The sequence below is a fragment of the Etheostoma cragini genome, chromosome 16 (genome assembly GCF_013103735.1).
Source record: "Etheostoma cragini isolate CJK2018 chromosome 16, CSU_Ecrag_1.0, whole genome shotgun sequence".
Taxonomy (NCBI): Eukaryota; Metazoa; Chordata; class Actinopteri; order Perciformes; family Percidae; genus Etheostoma; species Etheostoma cragini.
In genome coordinates, this window is record NC_048422.1 from 963,775 (window position 1) to 982,046 (window position 18,272).

Below are 18,272 nucleotides of genomic sequence, written 5' to 3' on the forward strand. Positions count from 1 at the left end.
ACAGTATCAGGGGACCACTAAGGTCTATATAAAGAGACTTCAGATACAGTATTAGGGACCACTAAGGTCTATATAAAATATAAAAGCATCTAAAAGGCATCATGTCATGCGACCTTTAACAATCAATATAATTTGTTGTAACCAGTTTTGTTAACTGGGGTTTAATTTACTTTAGTATATCTTTTTTGTTTTGTTTATCAAACTGTCAAACATAGATACATGCATAGATTTCTGTCAAATAAGGTAAAAAGACTCATCCTTTACTGTACGGACTAGTAATGCTAACTTCTTTTGAAAAAATTGAACATTAAATTGAATATATATGGCACCCCGTGAAAATGAATGACATAATAAAATGCAGTTTTCTATTGGTCCTAATTTTTTTTTTTAGTCTGTAGGATACGATTTGTAGGCCGAGACACCTCTGCAGCACCACAATACATTCAGAATGAATTTATGTATATATTTTGCCGTTAACAAAATATGAACTAAAGTTAGACTTCCAATGATGGTCAGCTGGAGAAGGGATTGCACTCGCCACAATCAATGAATTCTACCTGATGAGTGCCTGTAAAGCTAGCTTCCATTAGTCAATCCAATCATTCTGCGCAGGCAACACAAAACACAATCAAGGACTGTAAATAGCATTTCTTCGCAATTCTTTGCTCGGGCTCCTTCCGTTTTTTTGTTTATTACCTCCAGCTTGTTGACCAGCCGTTTCTTGATAGCATTCTGAGCGGCGGCATTGGTGGCCATGCGGAGACCTTCAGCAGCCTCTCGCAACTTCTGCTGCTGCTCCTCACTGTCAGGGTTTGCTGCTGCGCCCTGCGGTTGGAAAGGCACACATGTAACATTACACACTAAACCAGGAATGTCAAACTCAACTTCAGTAAGGGCCACACTGGAAAATGAGAATTAGGGGCCAGACACGTAGAGTTCGTTGAGATCAAAAAGGTCAAATCTCTTTGACTGTACTATTGCATGTCTTGTTTAGTCTTCTTACTTACACTTTGGTCGACAGAGTCCAAAAAAAGTCCCTCAGCCATCATAGTAAAACGGCGCCCAAAATGTCAGAAAAGTGACAAAAACGTCGGAAAGAAACGTGGCCAGGGGGGCGGTAGTATGATCAAAATCTGCTAGGCCCGTGGGCCTTGAGTTTGACGCGTGCAGTAAACTAACAGGCTAATGGAAAAGAATAAGTCTGTTTGATTGTTTCTACCTTTCTTACTGCCTGGATCCGTGACCAGCTAGTGGGGTGTGTTTACTTGCAGAAATATTTTTAGCAGATTATAATCACTCTCCGCTGTGGGCCTTTCAGTTGCTCCCATCTGGCCGTAGGTGCAGCAACAGTTACAGATGAAATAAAATTCACTTGTTGCTGCTGCTGTACATGCTCTCAGTGATTAATCCTTACTGTATTGTTGTTGTTTTGTAATGATTGTATGTGTTTGCTGCGGGCTGTATCACGCATTGCCACTCAGGCATAATAAAGACGACCTCGACCTTGTTTTAAGTGCAGGCGTAAAGGAAAGACAAAGACGAAGGCGGACCTTAGCGGCCTCCACCATCTTAGCGGTGGCATCAGCCAGCAGCTTGGCGGCTGACAGCAGCTTGCGGGAGTTCTCCAGGTCTGACTCGCCCTCTGCGTCCATCTTGATGGCGTTGACCAGATCAGACGTGGCCTGAGCGAGGATACGGGCCTGTCGAACCATCTCACCTGGTGGGTAAAAGAAAAAGTAAGATAAGAAGTAGAGCTAGCGATACAGGAAAAACAAATCAAATATCACAATATGCTTGACCAAATACATCAATTTCCATGTTGCGGAAATATTATTGGGTTGACTATTTTCACGAAATATTAAAATTTGGATATAATGGTTAAGTGGGTAAAACCAAATAACAGAACAACTAGAACAGTCTGGTAAATTCAGAAAATGACATCACTTCAGTGTAACGCAGCCTTTAAACCTATAAAATACACTCACAACATCCCAAATTTAAGGCGATATCTATCCTCATATCGATATTAAAAGCCCAGCCCTATTAAGAAGCCTTCATTGTCATTATATTACAATGAATACAACAATACTGGGAGTGTCCCCTGCCCAGCGGTGCCTAAAGAAACTATATTGCACACATCCATACATAAAAACAACATTCATTCAACAGCCGAAATTCTTCACAAAACAAGGGATAGGGAGGTTGTCATAATAATAAATATAAATATGTTGCACAGTTTTAAAATTATAATATTGTTGGCAAAGATCGCCGCGGTCCTGCGCATTTCTTCGGGTTAAAGAACGATTTCATGAATCATTACAGATATCATTCAAATAAAGATCCACTTGAAAAATCATATTTTTAATATACCCAGCCCTTATACAAAGTTAGTGTTCAGCTTGATTTAAACTTTAAAGAGCATCAAGATTCCACACTAAAACGGGGTCAGAAGTTTTTTAAGTTATATATGGAATAGTGAATGTGGGAATGGTTTTGAACACAGCCAAAGCCATTTGGGTGAGCCCTGTAGCGCTGGTCTCGGCTCCCATCACCTACCGGCATCTCCCATGGAGCTGAAGATGTTCTCGGTGACGTCCAGGATCCGGTCGGTGGCTTCTCCGTGGCGTCCGATGGGATGGCCTCCACTGGCGTACTGTTTGATGTGTTGAAGCAGCTCGTTGAGGGCGTGGGTGACCCCGGTGGCGGCCACCCCCACCTGCTTCAGGAGCCCCTCGTCATTGGTGGCCCCCTGCGACGCCTCCACACAGCCCTCCACTGATTTGGCGACCAGCTTCCCCGCCTCGATCAGCTGCTCCTGGCACACCGGGGAGCTGATGGTCGGAGCCACCACCTTGATGAGGGTTAAAGAGGATGGAAGAAAGAAATGTTTTTTTATTGTATGACTTACAATTTTTGTATGCTGTATATGCATAGCTAGTTGTTTATCAGTATTAATAGGATATTTCAAAGCATATGATATTGTAACCATCATGCTTCTGTCTGCTCCTTCACAAACTCAATGTTTTTGTTCTTTGATGAAATCAGATTTGGATTTGTTTATGATTGTGTTTTATTAGATTTTGTGTGATGTATGTTGTATGTTCAAGATAAATGAAAAACTAAACCAAAGATTTTAGGCAGCATTCACTGTTCTCCTCAGCTTTCAGAAGGTAATTGTCCCACTCTGAGTGGACACACTCTCCCTCAGAGGGCTAGGGCTGGGACAATATGCTTGTGTCCCGAGCCACTTCCTGTCCTGATACAAGGGTGCCGATTCGATTTGTTTTGGGATTTTCTTTTGTTGCCATTCTAAAAGTATTGGGATTTTCCTTTCCGTCTTTAACAAAAACAGAATTTGAATCCTACACTTCTAGAGATAATCTATCATGAGACATTTCTAAAAACTGATTGGTTTGAAAGATGAATGCACATCACATGTCAGCCAGTCTGACATGAATTTTATCTGTAAAGAAGAACATTATATGGATTTTTTGCATTTTCTGTTTTCGCTCTGTTATGATGTAATCGCCGTCCGGCGGTACCATGAGAACAGAAAATATTTTGTTGAATTATTGGTAAAAATATATACATAAACCTTTTTTTTTTTTTTTTTTTTTACAAAAACAAAAGCTGAATAATACACTTATACAGACAATATATCATGAGACTTTTCCCAAAACGTATTGTTTTCTAAGACCAATAAACATCACATTTATTTCCTTTGTAAAGAAGAACCTAAGATGGATTTCCTGCATTTTCTGTGGGGGCGGCTGTGGCTCAGTGGCAGAGTGGTTGCCTGCCAATCGGAAGGTTTGTGGTTCAATCCCTGCCCCTGCAGTCATTGTCGAAGTGTCCTTGGGCAAGGCACTGAACCCCTAGTTGCCCCCGGTGCTGCGCATCGGAGTGTGAATGTGTGTGAATGTTTATCTGATGAGCAGGTGGCACCTTGTACGGCAGCCCCGGCCACAGTGTATGAATGTGTGTGAATGGTGAATGTTCCCTGTAGATGTAAAAGCGCTTTGAGCAGTTGTTAAGACTGGAAAAGCGCTATATAAATACAGCACATTTACATTTACATTTGCTTTCGGTGTTGCTGATACAAATATATCTAGGTGAATTACTGGCATTACTGGAATTAATTATTATTATTTTTTTTTTTAATTGTCACCAAATTAAATTAAGATACTGCACAACCCTATAAGTTGGAGTACTCACCCTGGTGCAGGCCACCAGCTGAGATGTTGACAGGGCACACTGCGTGGCTGCAGCGATGACCCGGTTCTGCTGGGCCGTGTCCTCCGTCTTCTGGGCCACGTTCTTGGCTTTAAGCACCAAAGCTGCTGCGGCGTTGGCCACAGCCTTCGCCAGCTGCATCAGCATGTCCTGTCCACAGCAAACACACACAATCAGCACTCAGCGCCTCATTGGTGAAGGAGGACCAGTTAGTAGAGATGGTGTCCAATTTGAGTTCTTGGAATTACAAAAGATGTTAATAAAATTATCCAGAATACATTATGGAAATCTGACATGAATCATAAATCTAGTGATATGTCCTGTGGATGGCAGACTAAATCTAACTTGATTAGGCTTCATCTCTTCAATGCTGCCCTCAGCCCCCCCGCCCCTGTTATTTCTGCCAATTTGAAAAACAAAAAAAGCATTTTAAGCTTGAGTAACTGAAACCCAAACTAAGAAAACTGGTTAAAAATAAAAAATAAGAATAATATTATAATATAATATTAAAATTTAAATAAATCACTGAGAGTCTGTGAGTGAATGATTATAGAACAACTTATCCTTTAACTTCATAATCATATATCATATCATCATATCCTCAACATAAAGATTTAAAAACTACAGTTGGTGAGCTGTGCAATTGATTATTAAGTATGCCCCACTACAATGAAAGTAATGATTGTAAACGCTGTGGTATTAGTTATTCTGTAGGAATGATTGATGAGTAAAGGAGAATTTAAGATACCCTACCAGTGGTGGAAGCACATTTACTGAAGTCCAGCACTTAAGTCCAAATGTTGAGGTACTTGTACTTTACTTAATTGTTTTCATGCCACTTTCTACTTTTACTCCACTACATTTCAGAGACAAATAATGTACTTTAGTTCCTCCACTACATTCATCTGACAGCTTTAGTTCCTATTTCCTTTCCACATTAAGATTCCTGCACACAGTACACATGTAATGTATAAAATCGGATGTTCTATTAACAAATAAAACTACCCTGGGTGCCTAGTTAGTCCATCTGGTGACGCGTGCGTCCATATATAGAGACCTATACTCCTTGACGCAGCGGACGCAGGTTCAACTCCGCCCTGCGGCCCTTTGCTGCATGTCATCCCTCCCCTTTTACGTCTTTAGCAGTCCTAGAAAAATATGAATAAGGCCTAAAATGCCCGAAAAATCATCTTTAAAAGTACCTTCTTGTTTGAGCTACCCTACATGATTGGACCATTTAACGTTAACTAGGACCCTAAGCTAGTTGACAGATCTGTTTTGATCATGTGAGGGTTTTTCTCCATTGAGTACTATTTTTAAGTCCCTTTTCTGATAATACCTTTAAAAAGTAACATTTCCATTGCAGGAGAGTTCCTTGTAAGAGAGTATTTTTAGAGTCTGGTATTAGTGCTTTGACAAAAAGGGATCTGAATACCTCTTCCACCACTGGTCCCTAATGTATAAACTCCCTCTGGAGTCATCTCATAGAGTGGGTTGGATTAAATTATCATTGACAGATTGAATTATTATACTTACTACTACTATTACCACCTTGTTGACTAAAGCCCCATTCACACATGCACTGCAACCCTGAAATCATCTGGACACTACCTGACGGAGTTGTACTGCACAGTGTCTTGCAAAGTGGAGAATGTTTGTGGACATTAGACTGGAAGCTGTGGAATTGTGTGTCATGTAATTCCGTATGGTATAGGCCACTATACAAAAATAAAAAATATCAATCAATCAATCAATCGTGTATTGTACGTACAAACGCAAATGTCTGAATCAGTTGGACCGGATGTTAAAACAGGCTTTACTCTGCCAGCTTCTAAATACTTGGTCAACGTAATCTCGGATTCAGCTCAAAGTGTAAGAATTCACAGGGAGCAAGTGAGTGCTGTTAATTTGTTTAACTTCTTCACAGTTTTTTAAGTGTAATAATTGCATTTATATATAAAAGAACACAAACATCCAAGGGGGAAGAATGAGGGCGATTTACCCAACGATGGCAACAAAAAACAGCAACATTCTAGAACTTCAAACGCTGAAATCGTCTCAAAAGGCAAGAGACTCAGTCGTTTTTAGTCAAAATTCGTAACCAGCTCCGTAACTGGTGTAATCTGGGTCATGTCCTGTCTGCTGCGCCCTCTACCCAGGCGACACCCCTCGCCTACAACACACAAACTAGTTCCAGTATGTGACGGACATGTGTGAAAGGGAAACCTCGGACAATGTCAGGACCTGATTCTCCGGACGTTGTCTGAAGTTCATATGAGAAAAGAGACTCTACTGATTATTTTGATTGGCCTTTTAGAATAAAGCATGTCTTTCACACATTTGTTACCGGCATTTGATAATAAGAAGGGACTCTCCATCTGGCACCACTGAAGGATTCTTTACCTAGAAACTGTCACATATGCATATGAAACGGGGGGAACATGCGATACAGTTTCATAACAACCAAGGACACTAGTCATGATCAATTTTCATAAATTAACTTTCTCATTCTATTGGGGGTTAAGCACAGCCTAAGAATCTTGCTTTAGGCCCAACCATTTTTCCAATAAGGCATCAACAATGAATAGGAAAGTTTAAGAAAGAGTACGGTTTTCACAGATCTAGAATAGTCACATCTTCCATATTACAAGTTGTCTTGAATTGCTCATTTCAAAAAAAGAATCTGTATGTTTTTGTTGAATGAGGCTCAGAAACGTTACACAGCAAAAACTGATGATCATAGCCAATGTAACACTCTTCTAAACTACACGTAGACTACAGTATTTCCCACAAAGGTTCTTCTTTGTGGTGCTCCTCAGCAATAATAAAGCAGCATAAAACAGCATGAAAGGATAACCACCTGGAACTGTGGATCAGTGTCCGTCTCTCCTATGTGAGAGAGCAGCTCCCCGCTGGCCTGGCCAACATTTCCTGCAGCCTGCAGCAGGACCTGACGAGGCTGAAACCAAAAACATAGATTCAAGAGGTTTATTGTCATTTGCACAGTGAAGACTCTTTTTTTTCCATTACGATAAACCATAAAAAAGGTCCCTGGTACAGGGGCGGCTGTGGCTCGGTGGTAGAGCGGTTGCCTGCCAATCGGAAGGTTGGTGGTTCGATCCCCGCCCCGGCAGTCATTGTCGAAGTGTCCTTGGGCAAGACACTGAACCCCGAGTTGCCCCCGGTGCTGCGCATCGGAGTGTGAATGTGTGTGAGTGTGTATCTGATGAGCAGGTGTGTAGATGTGTGTGAGTGTGTATCTGATGAGCAGGTGGCACCTTGTACGGCAGCCCTGGCCACAGTGTATGAATGTGTGTGATGGTGAATGTTTCCTGTAGATGTAAAAGCGCTTTGAGCAGTTGTTAAGACTAGAAAAGCGCTTTATAAATACAGCACATTTACATTACATTTCTTGCTAATAGGTATTTGTTTTAGTACCACCTCAGATGGTTAACGGGGGGTGTCCTCAATAAATCTGCCGTGTTTAAGTAGTCTAGCCAAGTTTTTTTTTTTTTTTTTTTTTGCTGCCTTCAGCAACACACCTTTGACGTTCTGTGTGTGTGTGTGTGTGTGTGTGTGGTCACGGCAGTTTCCTGCTAAGATGACCCGCGGTACTAATCTGCGATGAAAAAAGGAGGGCGGGGCACCGCGGCCGAGTCGAGCAGGTACCATGTAACGGAAAGACGCCGTAAGATGGCCATCCACCCATAGGGTTACGGTTTCGATTCACCGTGCTGCATTTATTTTACATCTTTGAACATGTTAATTATTATTTCAGTAGCTTATTATTGTATCACCCGTGTAGTCTATGTGTAAAGACCTTAGGCAGCCTTACACGTTATCCTCAATTTTTGTTTCTTTGTTTAACCGCAAGTTCTTGCCAACATTAGCTGATGTCTTAAGGGTTATAACTGTTGATGGTAATTGTAGATTTTGTTTAAATATCCCAAATTGTAATTAGATAAGTGGTTTTTGGTCAGACTATATGTTTTTATTATTATTTCAATTATTACTTGTTGAAACATAGAAAAATGTTTTAAGATGATAAAGAGGCGTGCTTTACTTCATAGGCTGTGTATTTGTGTTATCACATTATCTGGGTCACATGACAGTGATATATAACAAAAGATGTATCCTGGGACTTTCATTTGTTTGAAAAAGTAATAAATAAATCAAAATTAAACTGAAAGACAACTATATTGTTAATTGCAATTATTTCTGAGACAATGATTTGTGCAGTAACTTTTGGATTTGTTCCAGCTCTACTGGCTGTGTACCTCTGTGTTTGCAGGCTGGGCGGTCTTCAGCATGTCAGAGACGGCGCTGGCCAGGTTCTTGGCGGCGCCCAGCAGCTGCTGCCCGTTGGCTCCTTCATCCTCCATGAGTGCGGCGAGGAGTTTAACACCCTTTGACATCTCTGTCAGGTTGGAGGAGATTGTGGTCACAGCACAGCCCACCGCTGTGTAATCCGTCTCTGCTGGGTCACCTGAAGACACGTAGATAGATAGATAGATAGATAGATAGAGAACTGCATAAGGGAAAACTAGTTTGGTCATTCCTGCATAAGTGTTGCCAGTAGCTTGCACATACAGTACGTGTACAGTATGTTAACTAAATTAGTATTAGGTCAAAACAAGTGATGCATATATATATATATATATATATACAGTATGTCATGTGTCTAAGTGACTGATGGGAACAACAATCTTTGACATTGGTCCAGTATTAAGCAAGACTGCAGCAGTCAACAGTCAGCATGCTTTCCAGATCACTAGTGCTACACATAATGGAAGCAAAGGGGAGAGAGTAAAGTGAAGCAGTGCTTCTACCTGCAGTAAGGTTGACCATGGAGGCGGTGCCTGCTGTGATAGCATCGACCTGGGAATGGATCTCATGTTTGGACTCATCCATCTTGTTCTTGCGCCAGGCTTGGGATGCCTTGAACAAAGAAAAAAACAACACCTCTGGTCGTAAAGATCTAGATCTCATACTCACTGTCATTATAAGCGCACAAATCAATCCCACTTGGACTCAGAATAAAGGAAAGTTCGATCTTACAGCATCTGTCCCCAGTGGTGGAAGGGCATCCAAGTCATCCAGAGAGGCCTGGGCAGCCTGCACCGCCTGCATACTGCAGTTGATGGTTCCAGTCAGGGCCTGCTGTGCCGAAGTCTGTGGACACACACAACTGACAATGTGACAGCAGAAAATGATCACATATTTTGGGACTGCTCTTTAATCCAGCCATTTTGGAAAGATATTGCATGAGGGCATGAGTACTACGTTTGGAAGTTGATTGCAAAGATAATCTCATGTCCCATGACACATACTTTTATTAAGTCCTAGTTGTTACGAGCAAGAAAGCCCTCACACAGAAGTGGCTGGGGATAAACCCGCCATCTAAGGAGGATTTAATTGCTATTGTCAGGGAAATAAACTGTAAGGAGAGAATGACCTTCTCCTTAAGGTTACAATTCAACCTCTATATTAAGGTCTGGAATAAATTGTCTGTATACTGTAAGGAAAGAAACCCACTCTAATTGTAAATCCTTGTTTGGTTTTGTTTTTCAGTGTGCATTGCTTGCACTGTAGTACGACCCATGTTTCTTTTTTATCCATTGCCCTTATTTCTTTCTTTCCTGGTCTTGTTTTAACCTGCTGTATTGAGAACATTGTGACTGATGTCTTCACTGACATAGATCAGGTTTTCCTGCTAAACTCCACCCGTTCCAAACATGTCGATTGAAAGCGGCTATGTCTTGTCAACCAATCTTGCACATTATTCTTCTTTTTTTTTTAAGATTATGCTTGGGCTTTTTTGTTGGCCTTTATTGACTGCTTGACTACAGGAGAGGTAAAAATGATGACATGCAGGAATGTGGGTTGGATTCAAACCCATGTTAGCCTACATGGGGCACACTACCAGGTGAGCTAGGGGTTGCCCCAATCTTGCTCATTTCTGAAAGAATTTTGTCTCAGTCCTTAAATGCTGTACATAAAATGTAGGTATTTTTAAATATCCCAAAAGTAGATGGTGCATTACTAGTTTCAAGATCACACAAATTAGCAAAGAAATCACCATGTTGGCCTTTCTTGTCAAAGAGGGATTTTTGTAGAGCACATTGAGCCGGACACTGTAAGTGTGCCAAATTTCAAGTCAATTGGACTCACGGTATGAGGTGTTAGCCTTTCTAAATTAGCATTTTAATTTTAATCACTTTGCGTTAATAACAGCGCCACCATCTGGCTGATCGGGGTCATATTTCTTGGGAGTTCCAAAACTTTTGGTTGTGAACCCTAATGATAAAAAAAGAAAATATTCGGTTTGTGGTTAAATCTTTTTTTAAACATCCCAAAAAAAGAAAAGAAAATGATATCCACATTGATTCAGTTTTGTAAAACAAAAAAACATTGAAAAGTCCAAGCAGGTTGTTTACTTGGCCCACTGTTTTTTTTTTTCATCATAGGTTTCATGATGTATCTGTAAACTTATAATACAAGTTCTTACCAGTGGTGTAATGTAACTAAGTGTATTTACTCCAGTAATGTGCTTAAGTCCAAATGTTACTTCTACTTTACTTGAGACTTTTCCTTTCATGCCACTTTCTAGTTCTATTATGATGTAGCATAGTAGTTCAGACAGACATATTAAGTATAAGTAATATACAAGTCTAGCTGAAATGATCAGACCGTTAAACACACAACTGTTCGGATCCTTTATACGTTCTACAATGGGAGGATTTTTCTTTACTTGTAATTCTTTATCTACATTTTCCTGGTGATACTTACAGACTTTACTTGTAATAGAGTATTTTCCAGTGTGGTTTTATTACTTTTACTGAAGTAAAGGATCTGAATACTTCTTCCACCACTGGGTCTTACTACTACAGAAGAGACAGACGTTTCGGCTCACAGTTTCTCACAGACTGCCAGTTAAAGCCTTTAGTGAGAGTTGTCTTTGTGTTACCAGTGGGGGCATGTGTCCTCGGTGCATCTGTCCACTGGTGATGTGCTGTTTGGCCTGGGGCATGGATCCCATCTGGAAGCTCTCAGGACCTCCAGCCCCCGAGCGCATGATGGCTGGCAGGGCAACTGAGCCCGTCTCCACCTTGCCCACCTTGTTGAACTGCTGCTGCAGCACTGTAGACCTGGAGGAATGTGAGAAAGAAAAGGAAAAGAGAATCTTTTACCAACTCTTTGTGTCTCTCAGTTAAGGCTGGGTACTGATTTCAATACTTTTTAGGCATCGACCGTAATGCCTCTACTATGGAGTATCACAAATTACCTCATCATTCAATACCCAATATCAATATCTAAGAAGTATATCTTACCAGCGGCAGTTAGCCAATCAGCATGGAGCATGCTTGTACCGAGATCTAATAATATCTGTGATTGGCTGTCTAATGTCACACTTAGTAAAGACACACAGGAACAACTACATTATACAGAGACGGCTGAGAAAAAACAAACAAAAAAATTGTGTTTTTTTTTAAAATAAAATTGGTACATAAAAAGAATTGTTTAGTAACAGGTATCCTAGTCAGGGGATTGGAATCCTTTGAGAACCCAGGTGTACCCTCTGGATTATAACAACTAGACAGTAGGAGACATAGGTAAGTCAAGTTGGTGAATCTGTCTACACGTATTTAAACAACTAATATTTATGTGTAGCCAAACGTACAGTATTTGTAAATGATTAACCACAGTATGCTGTATCAGTCACACACACAGGTCACACACACACACACACACACACACACACACACTTACTTCTTGGGTGACACAGAGTCTTCCAGCATGGTTGACTCTTCATCTCCCTCCATGCCAAAGTGGTCTTTGCTCTTTTTCTGTTAAAAGACAGACAGTAAGAAAAAAGAAATCTATGGCTGTGGCCTAATGGTCTGTCCGTTTTCCAACATGCAAGTTGTGGAACGGCCATTGCACTACTAGAACACAGCACAGTACAATAATGGGACAAGCTAAATATCCTTATTCTTGTTGGGGAGTTTAAGAAATCACATTTAGAAGAAATTCTTCATTCATGTTGTTCAACTCAAATGCTTCAGGAGTGGACATCCAATAGGTTTTGTGTTGTCTCAAAAGACTCTACATTACCTCTACCATCTAGAAGTTGGACGGTGGTTATAGGTAAGGCATGAAGCAGAAAAGGCTACAACTAAATAATTATTGATATTATTTTGTAGAAGAAGAAGAGAAAACAAATAGGGGTGTCCAAAGTTAGTATTCCTAAAACTATTTTACTATTGTGATATATAATGTTTGTCCCATAACCATGCTGACTCTTACCTTTTTGAGGATAATATCAATGTAGCCGGCAATAAGCTGAGCAATCTGTTCTCCCTCAGTGGTCTGCACAGAGTAGTAACCATCCTGGTAGTCTCCAAAGTCCTGAAAGCAGAAAAAGAACAAACCCGGATTATAGTGGGTTCCGTACTCGGAAGACGGATTTTCTGAGGTCAAAGTCAGAAACACGACCCCCTGACCTCGGATTTCCGAGCTCGGCACTCGGACAACCTCCGCATACCCCAAGCTCAAAATCCAACATGGCAGCTCCGTGCATCCACAGTGAAAGCTGTAGTAACATACAGTTATCAGTATTTCTATCTTATTTGTATCACACTAAGTCAGTTGTCCACACAAGACAGAAAACAGAAGGTGGACAGTGCTGTCCATCTTCTCTCTCCTGTGTGTTTGTTGATTCTATCAATGGTCTGCCGCACCCACACCCCTTCGCAAAACATTAACAAGACAGCAAAGTGGTACCAGATCAATCACCCGAGCACCATTAATATTGCCCTATTGCCCCAATAACATCCTTGGTTGCATCATACTCTTGATAAAAATGTAATGGGTTTACAGGAGCCTGGTTGGGAGACAAGTTCCAAGCTTGAAATGGTTGTCTACATCTTGTTTAAATACAAAGACATTTAGAATTGTTTTAAAGGGATATTGTTTTTTCCAACTTGGACCCTGCAGTCCTATGTTATTTTTCTAAGAAACTGATTGGTCGCTATATTAAGAGAGACCCCTTTGACTGTGTCTGTCAACATCATGGAAAGGATGTCTAAGGAGATGGGCCTTTTAAGACCTTTCTGTTTAACCAGAAACAGCTCTCCAGACCCACCCACCAGACTCCAACAAAAAAACGGTACTTTTAGTGGTTATAGAGCCAGTATATTTTCACATGTTATATCGGTGGAAAGACGATCCAAACCGGCTTTTCATAGTTCTATTTTGTTTCTGTCGACTTTGAATAAAGTGTATTTTACAATGATAAAAGGGAGTCTGGTGGGATAGGCTTGTTTTGTTGACTGACGACTGCACCGATACCGCTTAGTACTTAAGTTAATACTTAATACACTTAATGAGATTTTTGTTTCCGTCAGTCACCTAGACACAAAAACATAGGAAAACAGGGTTGAAAAAAAACAAAGCTACCCTTTAGAATAGTTTCAGCTGTTAACATTTAGGTCTGAGTTCCTAACTAATCCAAGATTTCTAACATGTCATTCTTCAGGCAAAGGAATTCAAGGCTCACATCAACTAGCACATTGTATTATGTACTATATATAAACCATTTAGGGCTGTGCCAGAATGTCAGAATGACCAAGTCTCAGTTTAAGATTGTCGAGGAATGTGGTGCATGTTGAATGCAGCACTATGATTCCAAAAACACCATGTGTACATAAATGAGCACAGCAAGGATTTTAAATGTGCAGTTTGCTCTCTAAGCACCTGCAGGACCGCACATGTCGAGCAATTTAGTAAAAAGTTACGACAGGGATCCCATGCAAGCTCAGCGAGTCGTGCCTCAACACGGCTAAAGAGTGCTGCACTGGGACGTCCAGACTCGCTGCAGGGGAAACTCAGCAGCTTAGATCAATCATGTCATTAAGTCACACTAAATAAACTTTGTTAGCACAGGTAAGGGTTGGAAAGTAAACAGAGTTCTGATACAGCTGTGCTACAGTCAATGCTTTGCATAAACAGCAGTAAGAGGTATAGTCTTACTCAGGTTAAGTGAATGTCTGGGTTATGGCTTTTCTGCCCGTATACATGAGCAGGGAAGAATGGGAAGATTAACAGAAGTAACCCTTCCTCTGGTGTAGTAGGTGGCACTTTTTTTTTTTTTTTTGACAGCATCGGAGATTGACAATGTTTTTAGCCATCTCCCAATGTCCTCTGCTACCCTGGCGGGGAGTAAAACAGATGGACCGCAGGCTTTTTGCTGCTGATGGCCAGCTGATGATTCAGCCAACGCCGTTTTGTTGTATCATGTTGTATTGTTTATGTTGTAGCAATAATTTGAATTGTTTCTGGGTCAAAAAACACTTCAGCAGAGTGGGGAGGGGCAGTAAAAAGCCTGCACAGATAATAACCAGATCTTACCCCTGGTAAGGTGTACTGTATACGTAGATGCAGGAACACAGGTTACTAAAGGAGTTCTCTAGGTTTGTTAACCGGGTTATGAGTAGGGCCAGGTGTCATTCAAAAAATGTTCAATACCGGTATTAATACCAATACCATGACTGTTATAGCAGTTTCCTGCGTGCCTCTGTGACGTGTAATATTGGACAGCCAATCACAGACATTATTAGATCTTGGTAGAAGCATGCTGCATGCTGATTGGCTTGCTGATGCTGATGAGATTTAATCCCTTTTTTTTTTTTTTTTTTTACTTTATTTAAACATATAACCTAACAAAAATTCAGAAATCTCAATTACAAAATGAACAAGATCATAAATTAGAAAATGTAAACCTAAAAAAAAGAAAACAAGAACTAAAAAAGTGACAGCCTTTAAAAATTAAGGTTGAGATTTAATCCTTAGGTGTTGATATTAGCTATTAAATGACAAGGCATTTTTTGATACTCGATACTTTAGAGTGCCTCAAAAGTATTGAGTTAGGTACCCAGCCCCAGTTATGAGAACCTTTTTGAAGCTGCATGTAAACACACTGACTAAAGCTTCCCTCGGGGCAGCAGCTCAGGCTCAATGACATGGAGAACGTACCAGGGTGAAGCTCTTGGGTGAGGCGGCCCAGCGTTTGATGTTGGTCAGGTTCCACTCCTGGATCACCTCCTTGGTCTTCTCGTCCACCCTCATCACACACTCCTTGGTGATACCCAACAGACGGGGCACCAGTTTGTTCTTGCCCTTCATTTTCTCCTGCAGGAAGTGGAAGGGGAACCGTTAGAAAGTGCGGACTGGAAATAAACCGTCAATGTTACTACATTTAAATTTCCAATACAAAACATGTTGCTGCTTGTCTATAGTCCTGCAAGCCGTCAAATCATGAACTGAAACTTGTGTACAGTTCCCTATTTATTTTAGAAAAAAAGTAGGCACACACCCCTGTCTACTTCAGTGGAGCTGCGCTTCAGATTCCTGGGAATCATCATCACAGAGATGATGTCATGGCCCTCGCACATCTCCACCCCGGTAAAGAAATCTCAGAATCGGCTGTATTTCTTAAGGACTACTACAAAGGAGATACAGAAATCCTCCTGACTGGAAACGTTATAAACCGCCATGGGATCCATGCACGGCTCCAGACTGGAGGGTTTTGCAGCAGGTGACCAAATGTGCCAGAACATCACTGGTCTCAATTAGAGATGTTCTGATACAGATATCAGAAATGCCTCTGATTAGGCCTGCACGATTCAATGACAACTTTTTTTGTGTTTAATTTAGCTACTGGCTAAAAGTAGGCTAACGTTACCTGCTGCCAAGTGTAATGTTAACCAAAGTCAAAAGCAGCAAAAATTCTGTTGCCTCTAACGTCCGTTTCAAAGCATCAGAGAGCAGGGCAGGTGTTTCCGTGGCACCGAATTCCACGTTGCGTTTCGAGCCGGTAGATACTGGTCGTTTAGGCCATTTTAGCACCGGGTTTATGTAGCCGATCCCAATAAGGATAATACTAAATCCCTGAATCATTGATATTTTTTCATTTGTTTTAGAACAAATAGTACACTATGAACCACCCAGACTCCTCAGGTCATCTGGGACAGGTCTACTTTCTGTCCCCAGTGTCAGAACTAAACAGGGTGAAGCAGCGTTCAGTTTCTATGCTCCTCATATCTGGAACAAACTCCCAGAAACCTGCAGATCCGCTGCTGCTCTCAGTTTCTTTAAATCAAGGCTGAAGACCTTTCTTTTTGATGTTGCCTTTCTTTAAATTTTTTAATTCTTATGCTGCACTGTAAGTTTTATTCTTGTGTTTTTATTTGTAAAAGTTTATTGATGTGTTTTACTGTTTTTTGTTCTGTTTTTTTAACTGATTTTGTGTAAAGCCCTTCGAATTGCCTTGTTGCTTAAATGTGCTCTACAAATAAAGCTGACTTATAAGAGGAAATCTAGCACGTGTCAGAGACAATGTCGGATAATGGGGATCATTGTTTCCCAAAGCCCTAGATGATGTCCTCAAATGTCTTGTTTTGTCCACAACTCAAGCTCAAAAACAAGCTGACTTCAGAGAATTTGTACTCAAACCAATGAATAAAATAGTTGATGATTAATAGACTGATCTTTGCAGCTTTACAATGTATCAAATAATAGGGGTAGAAAGGGTTGTCCACTAATTAACAATGCTGCTCATGAAGGAACTAGCCCAGTGCCTGGGCTGTGACTTGGTGTATGAGGCAGATTGTTTAGACACTACATAAATGCAATCTGTTTAGCATCACACTGATTTATCACCCGAAGTAGCTCAAACTGAGAGGATATCTACGTTTCCTCCAAATTGCTTCTATTACTGAGCTGAACCACAGTATGTGGTCGCAACTTAAAATGTCTCCGTAGCCTCAAATGTCAAATATCAAGCTGCTGTTCTGAGGTGTTGAGTGATAGCCTTGGTCTCACCTTGACCAGAAAGAATGACACTCCGTAGGTTTTCAGAGACCTCGCCAGCTTCACATAGCTGACTTTGGCCTCGATCTCCGTCATGTTCTGACAGTTTTTGTGTGCCTGTAGAGACAGAGAAACAATTTGTGGCAACTCATTATTTATGAACATTTGTATAGCTACATCATTTCTGTTTTGTCCTGCATATAACAGTATATCCTGTTTTCAACAAAAGTGGTAGATATTTTCTGCTAAACATGAGCTTAAAGGCCTTTAGACAATGGGGACATTATTTTGGTGCGATTCATTTGTGAATATTTTAATATACAGTATTTTTCAGAAACTGAATATCACACGGCAATATCCATTCATCCATCTTCATCCACTTATCCTGGGTCAGGATGTGGGGGCAGTAGCTCCAGCAGGGTGACCCCAGACTTCCCTCACCCGAGCCACACAAACCAGCTCTGAGTGCCAACAAAGCTAGTTATCTTTTTCCAGAACGAGATTGATTTTTTGGAATTTTTGCACTAAATAAAAGACAATTTGCGTTGTGTACTTAAAGTGTATCATAACACAGCAACAGAAAGCTGTATAGACGAAAAACGTTATCACTCCTCTCAACCTTGACATAGGTGCCGTTTACCTGAGACACTCTGTCCGTTCCTACCTTTCAAAATAAAAGCCCTAGAAATGTGCGACAGTGCGTAGCTTTGCGCATGTATAGTTTGCAGTTTATTAGGGTTCAAAACGCAAAGTTGGTCTGTTTTAACTGGAAATGGTTTGCGTGTGCTTCTATTGAAACATGAACCCAATTGGCCACATGGTGGCGCTGTAATTAAGGCTTCAAAATGCAAACTTAGAAAGGCCACGCCCCCCACACATAAGTCCGATTGACTTGAAATATCTCACACAGGTGCAGCTTAATGTTCATTTTCAGTGAATCATCAATGGATCAGGCTAATTAAAAGCATGTCCATATCTCAATTACATTTGAAGTTATTGACCAATGAACTTTGAAAGGGGCGTGGCTCTGGACATAAATGACCACAAGTCAGCAACCGTAAGGCCAAAAATCCCAAAACTCACATGGTATTCTGATATACACTCACCGGCCACTTTATTAGGTACACCTGTCCAACTGCTCGTTAACACTTAATTTCTAAGCAGCCAAT

General features: G+C 40.8%; 1 protein-coding gene across 1 annotated transcript in view; it reads right to left on the reverse strand.

Moving 5' to 3' along the window:
- Window positions 1-18,272, reverse strand: part of tln1 (talin 1) — a 103,074-nt gene that overhangs the window by 47,648 nt on the left and 37,154 nt on the right. The window contains exons 10-22 of the mRNA XM_034896973.1: window positions 17,116-17,220; window positions 15,268-15,423; window positions 12,541-12,642; window positions 12,004-12,080; window positions 11,201-11,381; window positions 9,292-9,405; window positions 9,063-9,171; window positions 8,511-8,719; window positions 7,094-7,192; window positions 4,216-4,383; window positions 2,557-2,851; window positions 1,551-1,717; window positions 697-825 (exon numbers count right to left, since the gene is read on the reverse strand). Of these exons, the coding sequence (XP_034752864.1) occupies window positions 697-825; window positions 1,551-1,717; window positions 2,557-2,851; window positions 4,216-4,383; window positions 7,094-7,192; window positions 8,511-8,719; window positions 9,063-9,171; window positions 9,292-9,405; window positions 11,201-11,381; window positions 12,004-12,080; window positions 12,541-12,642; window positions 15,268-15,423; window positions 17,116-17,220 (1,911 nt within the window). The remainder of the gene's footprint in view (window positions 1-696; window positions 826-1,550; window positions 1,718-2,556; window positions 2,852-4,215; window positions 4,384-7,093; window positions 7,193-8,510; window positions 8,720-9,062; window positions 9,172-9,291; window positions 9,406-11,200; window positions 11,382-12,003; window positions 12,081-12,540; window positions 12,643-15,267; window positions 15,424-17,115; window positions 17,221-18,272) is intronic.